At 43.2% G+C, this 14356-nt stretch overlaps 1 protein-coding gene across 4 annotated transcripts; it reads left to right on the top strand.

The window, feature by feature from the left end:
* Window positions 1-6417: 6417 nt before the first annotated feature.
* LOC118597506 (DDB1- and CUL4-associated factor 1-like) lies at window positions 6418-10896 on the top strand. 4 transcript variants are annotated; one of them, XM_036209122.1, is made up of 2 exons: window positions 6418-7538; window positions 7698-10896. In XM_036209122.1, exons 1-2 carry the CDS (start codon window positions 6418-6420, stop codon window positions 10894-10896), a joined length of 4320 nt encoding a protein of 1439 aa, XP_036065015.1. The 4 variants fall into 4 exon arrangements, with proteins under 4 accessions (XP_036065015.1, XP_036065017.1, XP_036065014.1 ...); XM_036209124.1 differs by having other exon boundaries at window positions 6418-10601; window positions 10840-10888; XM_036209123.1 differs by having other exon boundaries at window positions 6590-6608; window positions 6683-10896.
* Window positions 10897-14356: the final 3460 nt, after the last annotated feature.

Below are 14356 nucleotides of genomic sequence, written 5' to 3'. Positions count from 1 at the left end.
GCAGTACAGGTTTTTGAAGTATGACTTGATGACTCTCTGGATTTCCTCGTTGTCTGTTGTTATGTCTCCCTGTTCATTTCTGATTTTGTTAATTTGGGTGCTCTCTCTTTTCCTTTTGGTTAATTTGGCTAGGCATTGGTCTATGTTGCTGATTTTTTTCAAAGAATGAACTCTTGGTTTCATTGATTTTTTGTATTGTTTTCTTGGTTTCTCTTTCATTTATTTCAGCCCTCTATTTGATTATTTCCTTGAGTCTATTTCTCCTGGCTGAGTTTGTTTCTTTTTGTTCTAGTGCTTTCAGTTGTGCTGTTAATTCATTGGTATGAGATTTCTCTATCTTGTTTATGTGTGCATTCAGAGCCATGAATTTTCCTCTTAGTACTGCTTTCATAGTGTCCCATAAGTTTGGGTATGTTGTACTTTCATTTTTGTTGAATTCTAGGAAATCTTTAATTTCTTTCTTTATTTCTTCCTTGACCCCTTGATGTTTCAGTTGAGCATTCTTCAGTTTCCATGAGATTGTAGGCTTTCTATGCTTTTTATTGTTGTTGAAGTCTAACTTTATGGCATGATGGTCCAATAAGATTCTGGAGGTTTTTCCAATGTTTTTGTACCTGTTGAGATTTGTTTTGTGACCAAGCATGTGGTCAATTTTTGAGAAGGTTCCATGGGGTGCTGAGAAGAAGGTGTATTCTTTTGTGTTAGAATGGAATGTTCTCTAGATATGTATTAAGTCCATTTGAGTCATAACATCTGTTAGGTCTTTTATTTCTTTGTTGAGTTTCATTCTGGTTGATCTGTCTTTTGGTGAGAGTGGTGTGTTGAAATCTCCCACTAGTAATGTGTGGGGTTTGATGTGCGTTTTAAGCTTAAGTAATGTTTCTTTTATGAATGTGGGTGCCTTTGTATGTGGGGCATAAATGTTCAGGATGGAGACTTCATCTTGGTGTATTTTTCCTGCCATAAATATGTAATGTCCATCCTGATTTCTTTCGATTGATTTTGGTTTGAAGTCTATTTTATTAGATATTAGGATAGCTAAACCAGCTTGTGTCTTAGGTCCATTTGCTTGGAAAGCCTTTTCCCAGCCCTTTACTCTGAGGTGGTGTCTGTCTTTGAAGTTAAGGTGTGTTTCTTGTATGCAGCAGAAGGATGGATCCTGTTTTCTTATCCATTCTGTAGGTCTGTGTCTTTTTATAGGTGAGTTGAGACCATTGACATTGATGGATATTACTGACAAGTTATTGTTAGTTCCTGTTATTTTTGTGGTCGTGTTGTATTGTGCTTCTTTGGTGTTTGTTGGTGTGGGGTTATCTATTGCCTGAGTTTTCATAGGTATGTTTAACTTCTTTAGGTTGGATTTTTCCTTCTAGTGCTTTCTGTAGTGCTGGGTTTGCGGACAGGTATTGTTTAAATCTGGTTTTATCATGGACTATTTTGTTTACTCCATCTATGGTGATTGAGAGTTTTGCTGGGTATAATAGTCTGGGTTGGCATCCATGGTTTCTTAGTGTCTGTATAACATTTGTCCAGGACCTTCTAGCTTTCATAGTCTCTTTTGAGAAGTCTAGTGTTATTCTGATGGGTTTGCCTTTATTTGTTTCTTGGTCTTATTCCTTTGTGGCTCTTAATATTTTTTCTTTGTTCTGTATGTTTAGTGTTTTGCTTATTATGTTGAGAGGGGACTTTTTTTTTTGGAACCAGCTGATTTGGTGGTCTGTAAGCTTCTTGTATCTTCATAGGTATTTCTTTCTTGAGGTTAGGAAAGTTTTCTTCTATGAATTTGTTGAATATGTTTTCTGTGCCTTTGAGTTGGTTTTCTTCTCCTTCTTCTATCCCTATTATTCTTAGATTTGGTCTTTTCATGGTGTCCCAAATTTCTTGGATACTTTGTGTTATGACTTTTTAGTCTTTAGTGTTTTCTTTGACTGATACGTCTATTTTCTCTATTGTGTCTTCATTGTCCGAGATACTCTGTTCCATCTCTTGCATTTGGTTGGTTATGCTTATTTCTGTAGTTCTTGTTCGGTTTAGTCAGGATTTCTATTTCCAGCATTCCTTCAGTTTGTGTTTTCTTTATTGTCTCAATTTCATTTTTCAGATCTTGGATTGTTTCCTTCCTCTGTTTAATTACTTTTTCTTGGCTTTCTTTGAATTCTTCCAGGGAAATTAGAAGAGATCTCCTGAGTAAACTGGGGGCATCAGAAGGAGGTCATGAGTGGTTGGGACCTTGAGGGAGCAATTTGGGCAGGCTTGATGCCGGAGGCAGACTGGGTGCCAGACATAAGGCAAAGGGAAAATCTGGTACCAAGGAATCTCCTAGGAATCCATAGTGATGACCCCAGCTCAAATCTGAAGCCATAGTGGAGTGGATACCTGAACTGGATATCCACTGTAATCAGATTGGTGTCCACCCTAATTGTCATCACAGAGCCTTTATCCAGTAAGTGAAGGAAGCAGATGCTGAGATCCACAGTCAAGCTCTGGGAGTCCTTAGGAAAGAGACAGGGGGTTTGTATAAGCACTGGGAGTGCAGTTGGGGCAGGGGAAACATACTGACAGGAAGCCACAGAAACACCTGACCTGAACTCATAGGAGTACATGGTCTCTGGACCAACAGATAGGGAGCCTACATGGGACAAACTAGACCCTCTGCATGTGACAGCTGTGTAGCTTCCTATGTTGTAAGGTCCTGGCAGTGAGATTAGGACCTATCACTGGCTGTTCGCTGGCTTTTGGGATCCTCTTCCGCATGCCAGATTACCATGCCCAGCCTGATTCATGAGGAAGAGCTAAGTCCTACCTTTTCGTGATATTGTATCCCCCAATATGTTGTGTGCCAGGTAAAGTTATCAGGGGACAGAGAACAGAACACTCACTACATAGCCATACAGGCCAGAAAAATGGTGGCATACATGCCTTAAATTCAAGAGGCATAGACTTTCTGGATCTCTGTGAGTTCAAGGCCACACTGAGCACAGAGCCAGGTGTGGTGGCACACACCTTTAATCCCACTACTTGAGATCTCAAGTCTTGCTTGGGAAAGACAACACCTTTAATCCCAGGAAGTGATGTCAGAAAGCAGAAAGGTATATAAGGCATGGAGACTAGAATAGCGTCTCTCAAACTTTTAGGCTTTTAAACAGCAGTTCAGCAAGATCCATTCTGGTGAGAATTCAGAATCTTTCACAGTCTGAAGACTCTTGGAAACAGGATCTGATCAGGAGTTGTTGAGGTAAGATTAGCTGTGGCTTTCCTATTCCTCTGATCTCTCAGTTGTTCACCCCATTATCTGATCCCGGGATATTTATTGATTGATTGATTTTGTTGTTGTTGTATTTTGTTGGTTTTTTTCTTAGTGACTGAGTTTCTCTGTGTTGCTTTTTTATTAGCTGTGGTTTTTTTCTGCACCTCTGACCTTTCAGAATTCACCGCAATACTGGAATCCCATATGTTTTAGTGAATAAGTCCATATAAGATTCATCTTGTTCTATCTCAACTTGAGGTGCCATGCTGTGTTCAGGCCCTTAGAAGTCCTACCCCTTTCTGAATGGAGACAGGAGGAGTTGAGGGATGGGGAGCAGGGTGAGGAGTGGTCATGGAAGTGGCAGGAGAAACGGGGGAACTTCTTGGATCATAAAATAAAGGAGAAGCCTCGCAGTATTGGCACACTCCATGAAAACCAGCACTTGGGATGCAGAGCCAATCAGAACTCTGTGAGTTCTGTGAGTTCCAGGCCAGCCTGGTTTACAGAGCAAGATCCAGGACAGACAGTAAAACTGCTCAGAGAAACCCTGTCCCCCTTCCTCGCCACCCCCCTAAAAAACCCAAAGGAAACTATGATAAAGAAAAATAAAAAGACTGAATGTAACAATGGAGTTCCACTATGCTCAATAGACTATAACACAACATTTTACAGAGGATAAACATTCCTTTCAATCTTAGCTCTAAGGATTTTTCAACCAATCACTGTAGACTATGCTTTTTTATGTATTTACCTCTTTTTTTTCCCTAAAATCATTATTACATTTAAAAACTTTTCCAGTCGTACAGTTTTGTGGAAAAGCAAGATTTCCCCTTTTATTTGTAATTTCTGTTGGCCTCTAAGAATTGTCAGATGACCTCCAGCATAGTGTAGATGGTGGCTCTCAAGGAACCATTTTGCAACTTCAGTGCTTATAAGCCTTGTAAGCCACAATTTACTGAGCTGGGTTATCTGGACTACTCATCAGGATTATCTAGGTATCTTCAAGGGCCATAAAACCCACACAGAATGTCTGTAGGACATACTGCCCTGTATCTGTTTTGAGTTGTCATGGCACATTCCTGAGGTCCTTTCTGGAATTGAGGACAGCAGGGGACCCTACCCTAAGATGGGGACTGGATTGCCTTCCCATCCCCAATAAATTGTGTACCCTAATAAAACTTATCTAGGTGTCACAGAACTGACCAGGCACTAGATTAGACAAAGTCAGAAAATGGTGACACACACCTTTAATCCTATGCTCTTTGGAGGCAGAGATCAAGGCCACACTGGGAAAAGCCAGGAATGTTAACACACACCTTTAATCCCAGAAAGTGGTGTCAGGAAACAGAAATGTACATGAGGCATGAGGACCTGGAACTAGAGGATTTTAAGGCTCTAGGCGTTTTCTCCGCACTTTAGCTGAGATCCACTCTAGTGAGGACTCAGAATCATTCACAATCTGAAGATTCTTGGAAACAGGATGGGGAGAGGAGTTGTTGAGGTGAGGTTAGCTGTGGCTTGTCCTAGTAAGCTGATCTTTTAGTTGTTCACTCCAGTCTCTGGTGCTAGTTATTTATTCATTTACTTATTTATTTCTGTTGTTGTTGTTATATTTTGATTTTGATTTTTTTCAAAACAGGATTTCTCTAGGTAGTTTTTTTTTTTTTTTTTTTTTTTTTTTTTTTTTTTTTTTTTTTTTTAACCTAGGGCATGTTTTGATTATCCGAGATTTCAGAATTCACCCCAATACAGAGTCCTGAATTTTTTATTTAATATGACCATTTAAAATTCATTTCAACTACCTCAGCTTCACGTGCCTTAGGGCCCACCCCTGTTTGAACTGAGACCGGAGGAGTGGATGGATTGGGGCAGAGTGGGGATTGTGGGGGTGTGGTTACAGGAGTGGCAGTGGGAAGAAGGAAACTGGTTGTACATAAAATAAAGGAAAAGCAGGGCAGAGGTGGAACACGCCTTTAATCCCAGCACTACAGGGGCAGAGCCAGCACATCCCTTTGAGTTCAAGGCCTTCTTGATATAAGAAGCAAGTTCCAGGACAGGCACCAAAACTACACAGACAAATCCTGTAAGAGAAAAAACGTTAAAAGAAAACAAAATAAACTGACAGATCAACAGAGCTCTACTGTGCTTCAATAGACTATAGTACAACATTTTACAGATGCTAAACATTTGTCTCAAATTAGGCTCTAAGGAGTATAGAACAAATCACTGTATACTAAGCTTGTTGAAATGTATTTACCTCACTTGTTCCCAAAATCTTAATTACTTCTTAGTGCTTTCCAGTCAAACTATTTTGAGAAAAGGCAAGATATCCCCTTGGATTTCCAATTTCTGTTGTTCTCTAAAAAGTGTCAGATGACCTCCAGCATAGTGCGTATGGTGGCTCTCCAAGAAACATCTTGCAAACTCAGTGCTTATGAGCCATGTTATCATGAAAATTGTGCCGACACACACATTAGTGATAAATGTCCATGTTAAAGGGTTAGAAAAGGTGGAGCCATATTCATCCACACCAATACCTCAGATTCTAAAGGGATAATAAAATATTGGAGGCCATTTCCTGGGAACCTGGGTATCAACCTGAGCAGAGGCCATCCACCTGGCAAGTATTTAATTAAAGCTTGCTTCAAATTTAGCTAGCAACCATGGGAGTGGTCTTATAGTTGATTGGTAGGATTAACATTTTCTGGACAGCCCAGCAATATTCAGACTACAAAGCCTAATTCTATCGCTGGGTATTCACTCAGGAACTCCTGGCCTGAGGGCCTACTTGAGCCATGGAACTTCAGACATTCCATGGCTCTTAGGCTGTCTTCAGTTCTCAGACTATCAGAGTGAACCTCCAAGCTGAGAAATGTAGCAATCAACTACAGAGGCTTCCTGAAAAGCCTCTGACCTTCTGGACCTGTCAGCTGTCCTGGTAACTCTGCCCCCAATGCCATGAAGGCTCAGAAGGGGATGTAATATGTAAATGCATGTTGTAACATCTCTATCTGTCTCAGCAGATTTCTGGTTGGCTGAAAGACACATCGAAGCATCAGCTGCTCACTACAACCTGCACCCAACAACTAAACTCCCTAGACTTGCTGAAAGCAGATTTGGACCAGTCCAGCCATTGTGAATACTCCTTGGTTCTTAAGCCGGGACAAGTCATGACTACAGCAGTGGTACATATGGACTCCAAAGAGGAGCTTACTGCCCTGCTGGAACAGTGGAAAGAGGACCATGGCAGTGGGCAGGGTACGGTAACCATCCTTAGGAGAATGTCAGAATTAATTGAAAAAGAAACTGAAGAATATCATAAAGGAGATCCAGACCCATTTGATGATCGACATCCTGTTGGAGTCGATCCAGAGTGTATGCTGGGTCACTTGCTGAGACTACTCTCCAAGAATGATGATTTCATGAACACACTGATGAACGGGTATATGATGACAAGCACAGAGGCCCCTTTAAATACTGCAGCCTGCAGACTGCTACTGGACATCATGCCAGGTCTAGAAACTGCAGAGGTCTTTCAAGAAAAGGAAGGGATTGTTGAAAATCTTTTCAAATGGGCCCAAGAGGCTGATCAGCCACTGAGGACATATTCTACAGCACTGTTAGGATGTGCTATGGAAAATGAAGAGATTGCTACAAGCTACAGAGATGAAAATTCACGGCTGGTGGCAATAGTTCTTGGCAGACTGAGAGAGCTACATGTTCAGGAAGTGTCTTCGCAGCAGGAAAGTAAGTGTCCTAGGCCCCAGAAGACTTCCTCAGAGCCATGCTTGCTTTTGGATGAGGAAGATGTGGATATGGACTATGGTGACATGGCAGTAGATGTTGTGGATGGAGACCAAGAAACGTCTAGAGATATGGACATCTCCTTTCATCTGCATTCAAGTCAGAAGACCACTTGTAGGGTGAACTCAGTAACTAAGCCTGAGGAAGAATCAGGATTCAAGAAGTCTGCAAAGCATGGTGAAAGAGAGAACGTCAGGAGGGCCAAGCAGAAGTTGGGTTTCTCATCTTCTGAGCCAGATGGTGTGTTTGCTGAGGTGTCTAAGAGCAGCTGGTCAAAAGTGGCCCCTTGGGTAACTGGCACCAATTATACCCTCTATCCAATGTCTCCTGCTATTGAGCAGAGACTTCTTCTCCAGTACCTGACCCCTTTGGGAGAGTATCAAGACTTACTTCCCCTGTTCATGCAACTTGAATCACAGGAAGTGATGATGTTTTATATTGATCTGAAACAGACCCATGATGTCCTGCTTACTTTTGAGGCACTCAAGCACCTAGCATCTCTCCTCATCCATAACAAATTTGCCACAGACTTTGTTACACATGGTGGGGTACAGAAATTACTAGAAATTCCTCGTCCTTCTATGGCTGCAACTGCTGTATCTACATGCTTGTATTACCTGTCCAACATCCAGGATGCTATGGAAAGACTTTGCATGCATCCCCACCAAGTTCTCTCTGATGTGGTGAACTATGCCCTATGGTTAATGGAATGTTCTCATGCTTCAGGATGCCGCCATGCAACATTGTTTTTCTCAGGTTGCTTCTCATTCCCAGCTGTCTTGGAGCTCTTTGACCATTATGATGGTCTTCGTCGCCTAGTGAACTTGATCAGTACTTTGGAGATTTTAAATTCGGAAGACCCTGGTAGACATGTGAGCAACTATAAAATCTTTGCTACCTGCCAAAGAGGCAAACATACCTGCATGGCTCTGCGAAAGTACTTTGAGGCTCACTTGGCCATTAAACTGGAACAAGTCAAGCAGTCCCTTCATAGCCCTGAGGGAGCTATTCCTGTGCACTCTTCTCCTCCATACAAGGCATGCTCATACACTGGTGAGCAGATTGAGGAAATGATGGAGTTTTTGATAGAATATGCCCCAGCTCAGCTGTATTGGGAACCTGCTGAAGTCTTCCTCAAGCTTTCCTGCGTGCAGCTCTTGTTGCAGCTGATTTCCATCGCCTGCAAGTGGAAAACCTATTATGCAAGGACTGACACTGTGCGCTTTGCTTTGGATGTCCTGGCCATCCTCACTGTGGTGCCAAAAATCCAGCTGCAATTGGCAGACTCGGTGAAGGTCTTGGATGAGCATGGCTCTACTGTATCCACTGTAGGAATCAGCATCATTTTGGGCATTGCAGAGGGTGAATATTTTCTCCATGATGCTGAAATTCAGAAGTCAGCCCTTCGAGTTATCATCAATTGTGTATGTGGCCCAGATAACCGAATATCCAGTTTTGGTAAATTTACTTCCGGAACTGCTCAGAAAAAGCTGTCTCAGACCCCCAAGACTAGTGAGCATATCTTGGCGAAGATGTGGAATGTGGTCCAGTCCAATGATGGCATCAAGGTGCTTCTGTCCCTATTGTCCATCAAGATGCCCATCACAGATGCAGACCAGATCCGAGCCCTGGCTTGCAAAGCCCTAGTGGGCTTGTCGAGAAGTAGCACTGTTGCACAGATCATCAGCAAATTGCCCCTTTTTAGTAGCTGGCAGATTCAACAGCTGATGAAGGAGCCAGTGCTGGAGGACAAGCGTAGCTACCATGTCAAATTCTGCAACTATGCAGATGAGCTCATTAAGAAAATATCAGGAAAGCCTCTTCTGCTTGGCACTGATGTGTCACTGGCAGGGCTACAGAAAGCAGGCATTGTTGCCCAGTCAAGGATCACCTTCTCTGGGAAAGAACTACTTCTGTTGATAAGAAACCATCTCATTTCTAAAGGGCTTAGAGAGTCAGCAACTGTGCTGACCAGAGAGGCCGACTTGCCCGTAACTGCTTCCTCACATCCCTCTGCTTTCACCCCAGTGACTGCTGCTGCTCCTACTGTCTCTCTTCCTAAGAACCCTCAGATTGCCAATGACATTACAAGTCTAATGGGCAGCATTGCTGATTTTGGTGCTTCTGCCCATTCTGTCCCCATTATACTCCTTTCCATCCCTCTGCCATTTCCACCCCAGGATTCGCTGCCTTTGACTGGCAGGATAAGTTTTATCAGAGAGAGGCCATCACTTTGCAATGGCAGGAATATCCAAGTGTTATGGCAGAAGTCAGAACCCGGCACACACAGCCAGAGCCATGCTGTCAAAACACAACTGGACAGACATCTTTCTTCCCCAACAACACTGGACAGTATCATCACAGAGCATCTTAGAGAGCAACATGCTCGCTGCAAGAACCCCATTGCCACCTGTCCACCTTTTTCTCTCTTTACTCCTCACCAGTGCCCTGAGCCAAAGCAGAGGAGGCAAGCCCCAACAAACTTTACCTCAAGGCTAAACTGCAGGGCATGGTTTCCAAAATATGGAGGTATAGATGGCGGAGGCTTTGATAGGCATCTTATCTTTAGCCGATTTCATACTATTTCAGTGTTTCCGGAAGCTCATGAAGATGAGAGTGGCTTGACATGTTGTGCATTCTCAGCCCAGGAGCAGTTCCTGATGCTTGGGAACTGTACAGGGCAGCTGAAGCTCTACAACATATTTAGTGGACAGGAAGAGGCCAGCTATAACTGTCACAACTCAGCCATCACACACCTTGAACCTTCCAGGGATGGGTCCTTACTTCTGACATCTGCCACTTGGGGCCAGCCTTTGTCTGCACTTTGGGGGATGAGGTCAGTATTTGATATGAAGCATTCCTTCACAGAAGATCATTATGTTGAGTTCAGTAAGTACTCTCAGGATCAGGTCATAGGCACAAAAGGAGACATGGCCCATGTTTATGATATTGAGACTGGCACCAAGATGTTGACTCTGTTTAACCCAGATCTTGCCAACAACTACAAGAGGAACTGTGCCACCTTTAATCCTACAGACGATCTTGTCTTAAATGATGGGGTCCTCTGGGATGTCCGCTCTGCACAGGCCATCCACAAGTTTGACAAGTTCAACAGGAATATCAGTGGTGTTTTCCATCCCAATGGGCTGGAGGCCATCATCAATACAGAAATTTGGGACCTTCGAACTTTCCATCTTTTACACACAGTGCCTGCTCTGGATCAATGTCGTGTGGTGTTTAACTACACAGGGACAGTGATGTATGGAGCAATGTTGCAGGCAGATGATGAAGATGATATCTTGGAAGAGAGGATGAAAAGCCCCTTTGGGTCATCCTTCCGAACATTTAATGCAACTGATTACAAACCTATAGCAACCATTGATGTGAAACGGAACATCTTTGACCTGTGTACAGACACCAAAGACTGCTATCTTGCTGTCATTGAGAATCAAGGCAGTATGGATGCCCCTAACATGGACACAGTATGCAGGCTTTATGAAGTGGGCAGGCAGCGTCTGGCAGAGGAAGAAGATGAAGAGGAGGACGCAGAAGAGGAAGAACAGGAGGAAGAGAGTGAAGATGATGGCACGGATGATGTAGAGAACTTGGACACTGACCAGTGGCAAGATGCAGAAATGGAGGAGGCTGACAACAGTGAGAACGCTATGCAGGATGGGGACAATGTCCTCTCTCCCTCTGATGAGGAGCTAGCAAGCCTAGAAGAGGGAGAGGAGGGGGAAGAGGAAGACTCTGATGCAGAGGAGGAACCGGAAGTGATTCTGGTGGAGGACAGCTCAGACCACTCTGATTGGGAAGATGGCATCTTCTTCTCTCTGAATGAGTGATGTGCCAGTGCTCTCTTGCAAGAAAATCTTGCTAGTGAGAGGAACTGAGAGAATGGATTCACAAAACCTGCCTTTTGCTGTCCCCTGGACTGTGTCTTAAGGAATTGTATTCCCTGCATTTGAGGATGATTAGAGTCTCCCTGGAACCTGAGGTCCCTTCTGAAAACAATAACAACACAAAATAAAATGAGTAAGAAAGACTCCAGGGACAACTTCCTAGTTTGCATCTCCTACTTTCAGGATGGCGAAGTCTTGCTGCAGTAAAAAACAGTCATGTCTGTGGTGATTTCACAATATACCTGTTTGTATAATATTCTTTAGTTAAAGAATAAAAAAAATTGTTTATAATAAAACTTTAAAAGGAAAAAAGCATCAAGCATTTGTGACTGAAGGTAATAACTTCTTTCCACCAGTCTATCCCTGCACTTCATTCTGTTTTCCTTTGTGGCAGAGCAGGAATAGTAGCCAAAACCTGCTACTGAGAAGATGCCTAACTCCCTCCCTTTGTGGCCAGACAGGAGTTGTGTGGACCTTGGTTTTTTGGAGTTGAGAGCGTTAGGGGTATAAAGTCACTCCCTCTCTGTAATTCAGGTTTTCAAAAGTCTTTATTTCTTTCCCTTTCTTCCCAACGTGGAAATTATAAATCAAGGTCTTTTTCTTTAATGTAATATGTGCTTATTTAAAAAAATACAAAATAATCTACATCTCTGTCTTTGTTAACAAGAATTCTAGATCAGAAGCTTATGGTCAAAAGCAATTGAAGAGTTGATCTGACTTCTGAAGCCTCATTCCTCAAGCAGGCAGAAGGCCATCTTGCTGGGAGATTTAGCCTGCAAAGCAACAGAGTTTGGTCAGAAATAAGCAGAGTATGAGCCATTGGAAACAAGTGCTATCTTTCTTCAGATTCAATGAACAGAGTGCCTGGGGGTAACCTTAAGTCCTCTGGAAATTTATGCTTCTCCCTATCACAACATAGTCTTGTCCCAAATCCCCAAGATGGGGTCTGTATGGCCTTCACATCCCTATTAAATTGTGTACCCTAAAAAAAACTTATCTGGGGGTCAGAGAACAGAAGAGCCAGTAGATTAGACAGAGGTCAGAAAATGGTGGCACCCAAGACTTCAACACTCTCACTTTGGAGGCCGAGGTCAAGGCCACAAAGAGAACAGCCAGGCATGGTGACACACACCTTTAATCCCAGCTCTTGAGATCACTTGTCTTGCTTGGGAAAGACACACACCTTTAATCCCAGAATGTGACCTCAGGCAGCAGACAGATATATAAGAATGAGGAGGGAGAGGAGGGGGAAGCAGAAGACTCTGAAGCAGAGGAGGAAGCAGAAATGATTCTGGTGTAGGACAGCTCAATAACTCTAATTGGGAAGATGACATCTTATCTCTGAATCAGTGATGTGCCAGTCTCCACTTGGAGGACAATCTTGGTAGTGAGAGAATCTATCTGTGAATGGATTCACAAAACCTGCCTTTTGCTGTCCCCTGGACTGTCTGTTAATGAACTGTATAGCCTGCGTTTGAGGACTATGATTAGTGTGTCCCTGGAATCGGAGGGCTCTTCTGAAAACAATAACAACAACAAAATAAATAACTGGGAAAGAATCCAGGGATTAGGTCCTAGTTTTCATTCCCTCCTCCTAGTTTGGACACAGCTTTCCTCAAGGGAACAAACAAACATGTCTCTGGGTATTTCACAATGTATTATCTCTGTATAATGTTCTTTACTTAAAGAACAAGATATCTTTTTTAATAAAACTTAAAAAGAAAAAAGAAGCAACATGCATTTGTAACTGAGGGTCTCAACTTCATTCTGCCAGTCTATCCCTGCACTTCATTCACAGTGGAGTACTACTCAGCAGTAACAAAACAATGATATCATGAACTTTGCAGGCAAATGGATGGATCTAGAAAATGTCATCTTGAGTGCGGTAACCTAGACTCTGAAGGACAAACATAGTATGTTCTTACTCATAAGTGCATACTAAATGGTCGGGAAGGGATGGCCAGACTGCAACCCACAACTTCAGAGAGGCTAGCTAATATCAAAAGTCCCTAGGAGGGACACATGGATGACCCTCATGAAGGAGAAGTAGATGAGATCTACATGAGTGGACTGGATATGTGGGGTTGGCAGATGGTGAGGAGTGGGGGATGAGAACTTAGGGAAACAGGAGGGTCAAGCTGGAACGGGACAGTAGGAGGGCAGGGAGGAAGATACTATGAGAGATGAGGACATCATGGGAATAGGAAGAGGTAGGGTGCTGGGGAGGCTCTCAGGAATCCACAAGGCTGACTCCACCTTGGTCTGTTGGCAGTGGTCCAGAGGGTGCCTGGACCAGTCTACTCTGGTGACCAGCCTAGCAAATAACCTAGCTGTCATCATAGAGCCTTTGTCCAGTGACAGATGGAGGCAGATATAGAGATCCACAGCCAGGCACCAGGCTGAGTTTTGGGAATCCAATTGATGAGAGAGAGGAGAGATACTGCAGGCAAAGGACGTTGGGACCATGATTGGAGGATGTGCTGAGATGATGGACCACCCTAGTGGAAACCCATGAGCTGTGGACTGGTGGCTGTGGAGCCCCCATGAGACTGGAATAGGCCTTCTGGACATGGAAGATGGTTGTTTGGCTCGACCTGGTTGTGGGGCACCCAGGCATGGGGATGGGGATGGGGATCTGCCCATGGTGCATGTGCAGGCTTCTGGGAATCTGGTGCCTGTGATGTGACACCTTGTATAGCCTAGGTGCACTGGGAAGGGGTTTGACATGCCTAGGCTAAGTGAGCTGGGCTCTGCTGACTCCCCATGGAAGATCTCGATTTGGGGGATGTGGGGATGCAGGTTGGCTTGGGAAAGAGGCCTGGGGGATGGGAGGTAGGAGGAGAGTTTCTGTGGATAGCATGAGGAGTGAGTAGAAAATTTCTTAATAAAGAAAAATAAAATAAAATAAAATAAATTTGTAAGAAAAAAAGCAACAAGCATTTATAACTGAGGATCTAAACTTTATTCCACCAGTCTACCCCTGCACTTCATTTTCTTTAAAGAAAATGATGTCTAAAGAACAATATAGAGACATGTTTACATACCTATTTAAATAAAGACAAAAATTGTGGTTTCTTAAATTGATAAGAATTAAGAGTATTTTATTATAAATACAACATATGATATTGAAACTCATTGGTTGACTCAAGTTCATCTGTTTTCCTTTGTGCCAGAGCAGAAATAGAAGGCAAGGCCTGCTACTGGGAAGATGCCTAACTCCCTTCCTTGGTGGCCAGGCAGCAGTTGTGTGGACCTTGGATTTGTGGAGTTGAGAACTTTAGGGATATTAAGTCATTCCCTCTCTGTAATTCAGTTTTTCAAAAGTCTTTATGTAGCTTGAGAGCTTCTCTCCAGGTGCCACTAAGTCCCCGCGATCCCACAACCCACGTATAAAATAATCATC

This window comes from Onychomys torridus, chromosome 16 (assembly GCF_903995425.1).
Source record: "Onychomys torridus chromosome 16, mOncTor1.1, whole genome shotgun sequence".
NCBI lineage: Eukaryota > Metazoa > Chordata > Mammalia > Rodentia > Cricetidae > Onychomys > Onychomys torridus.
This window is presented reverse-complemented; position numbering and strand designations above follow the sequence as displayed.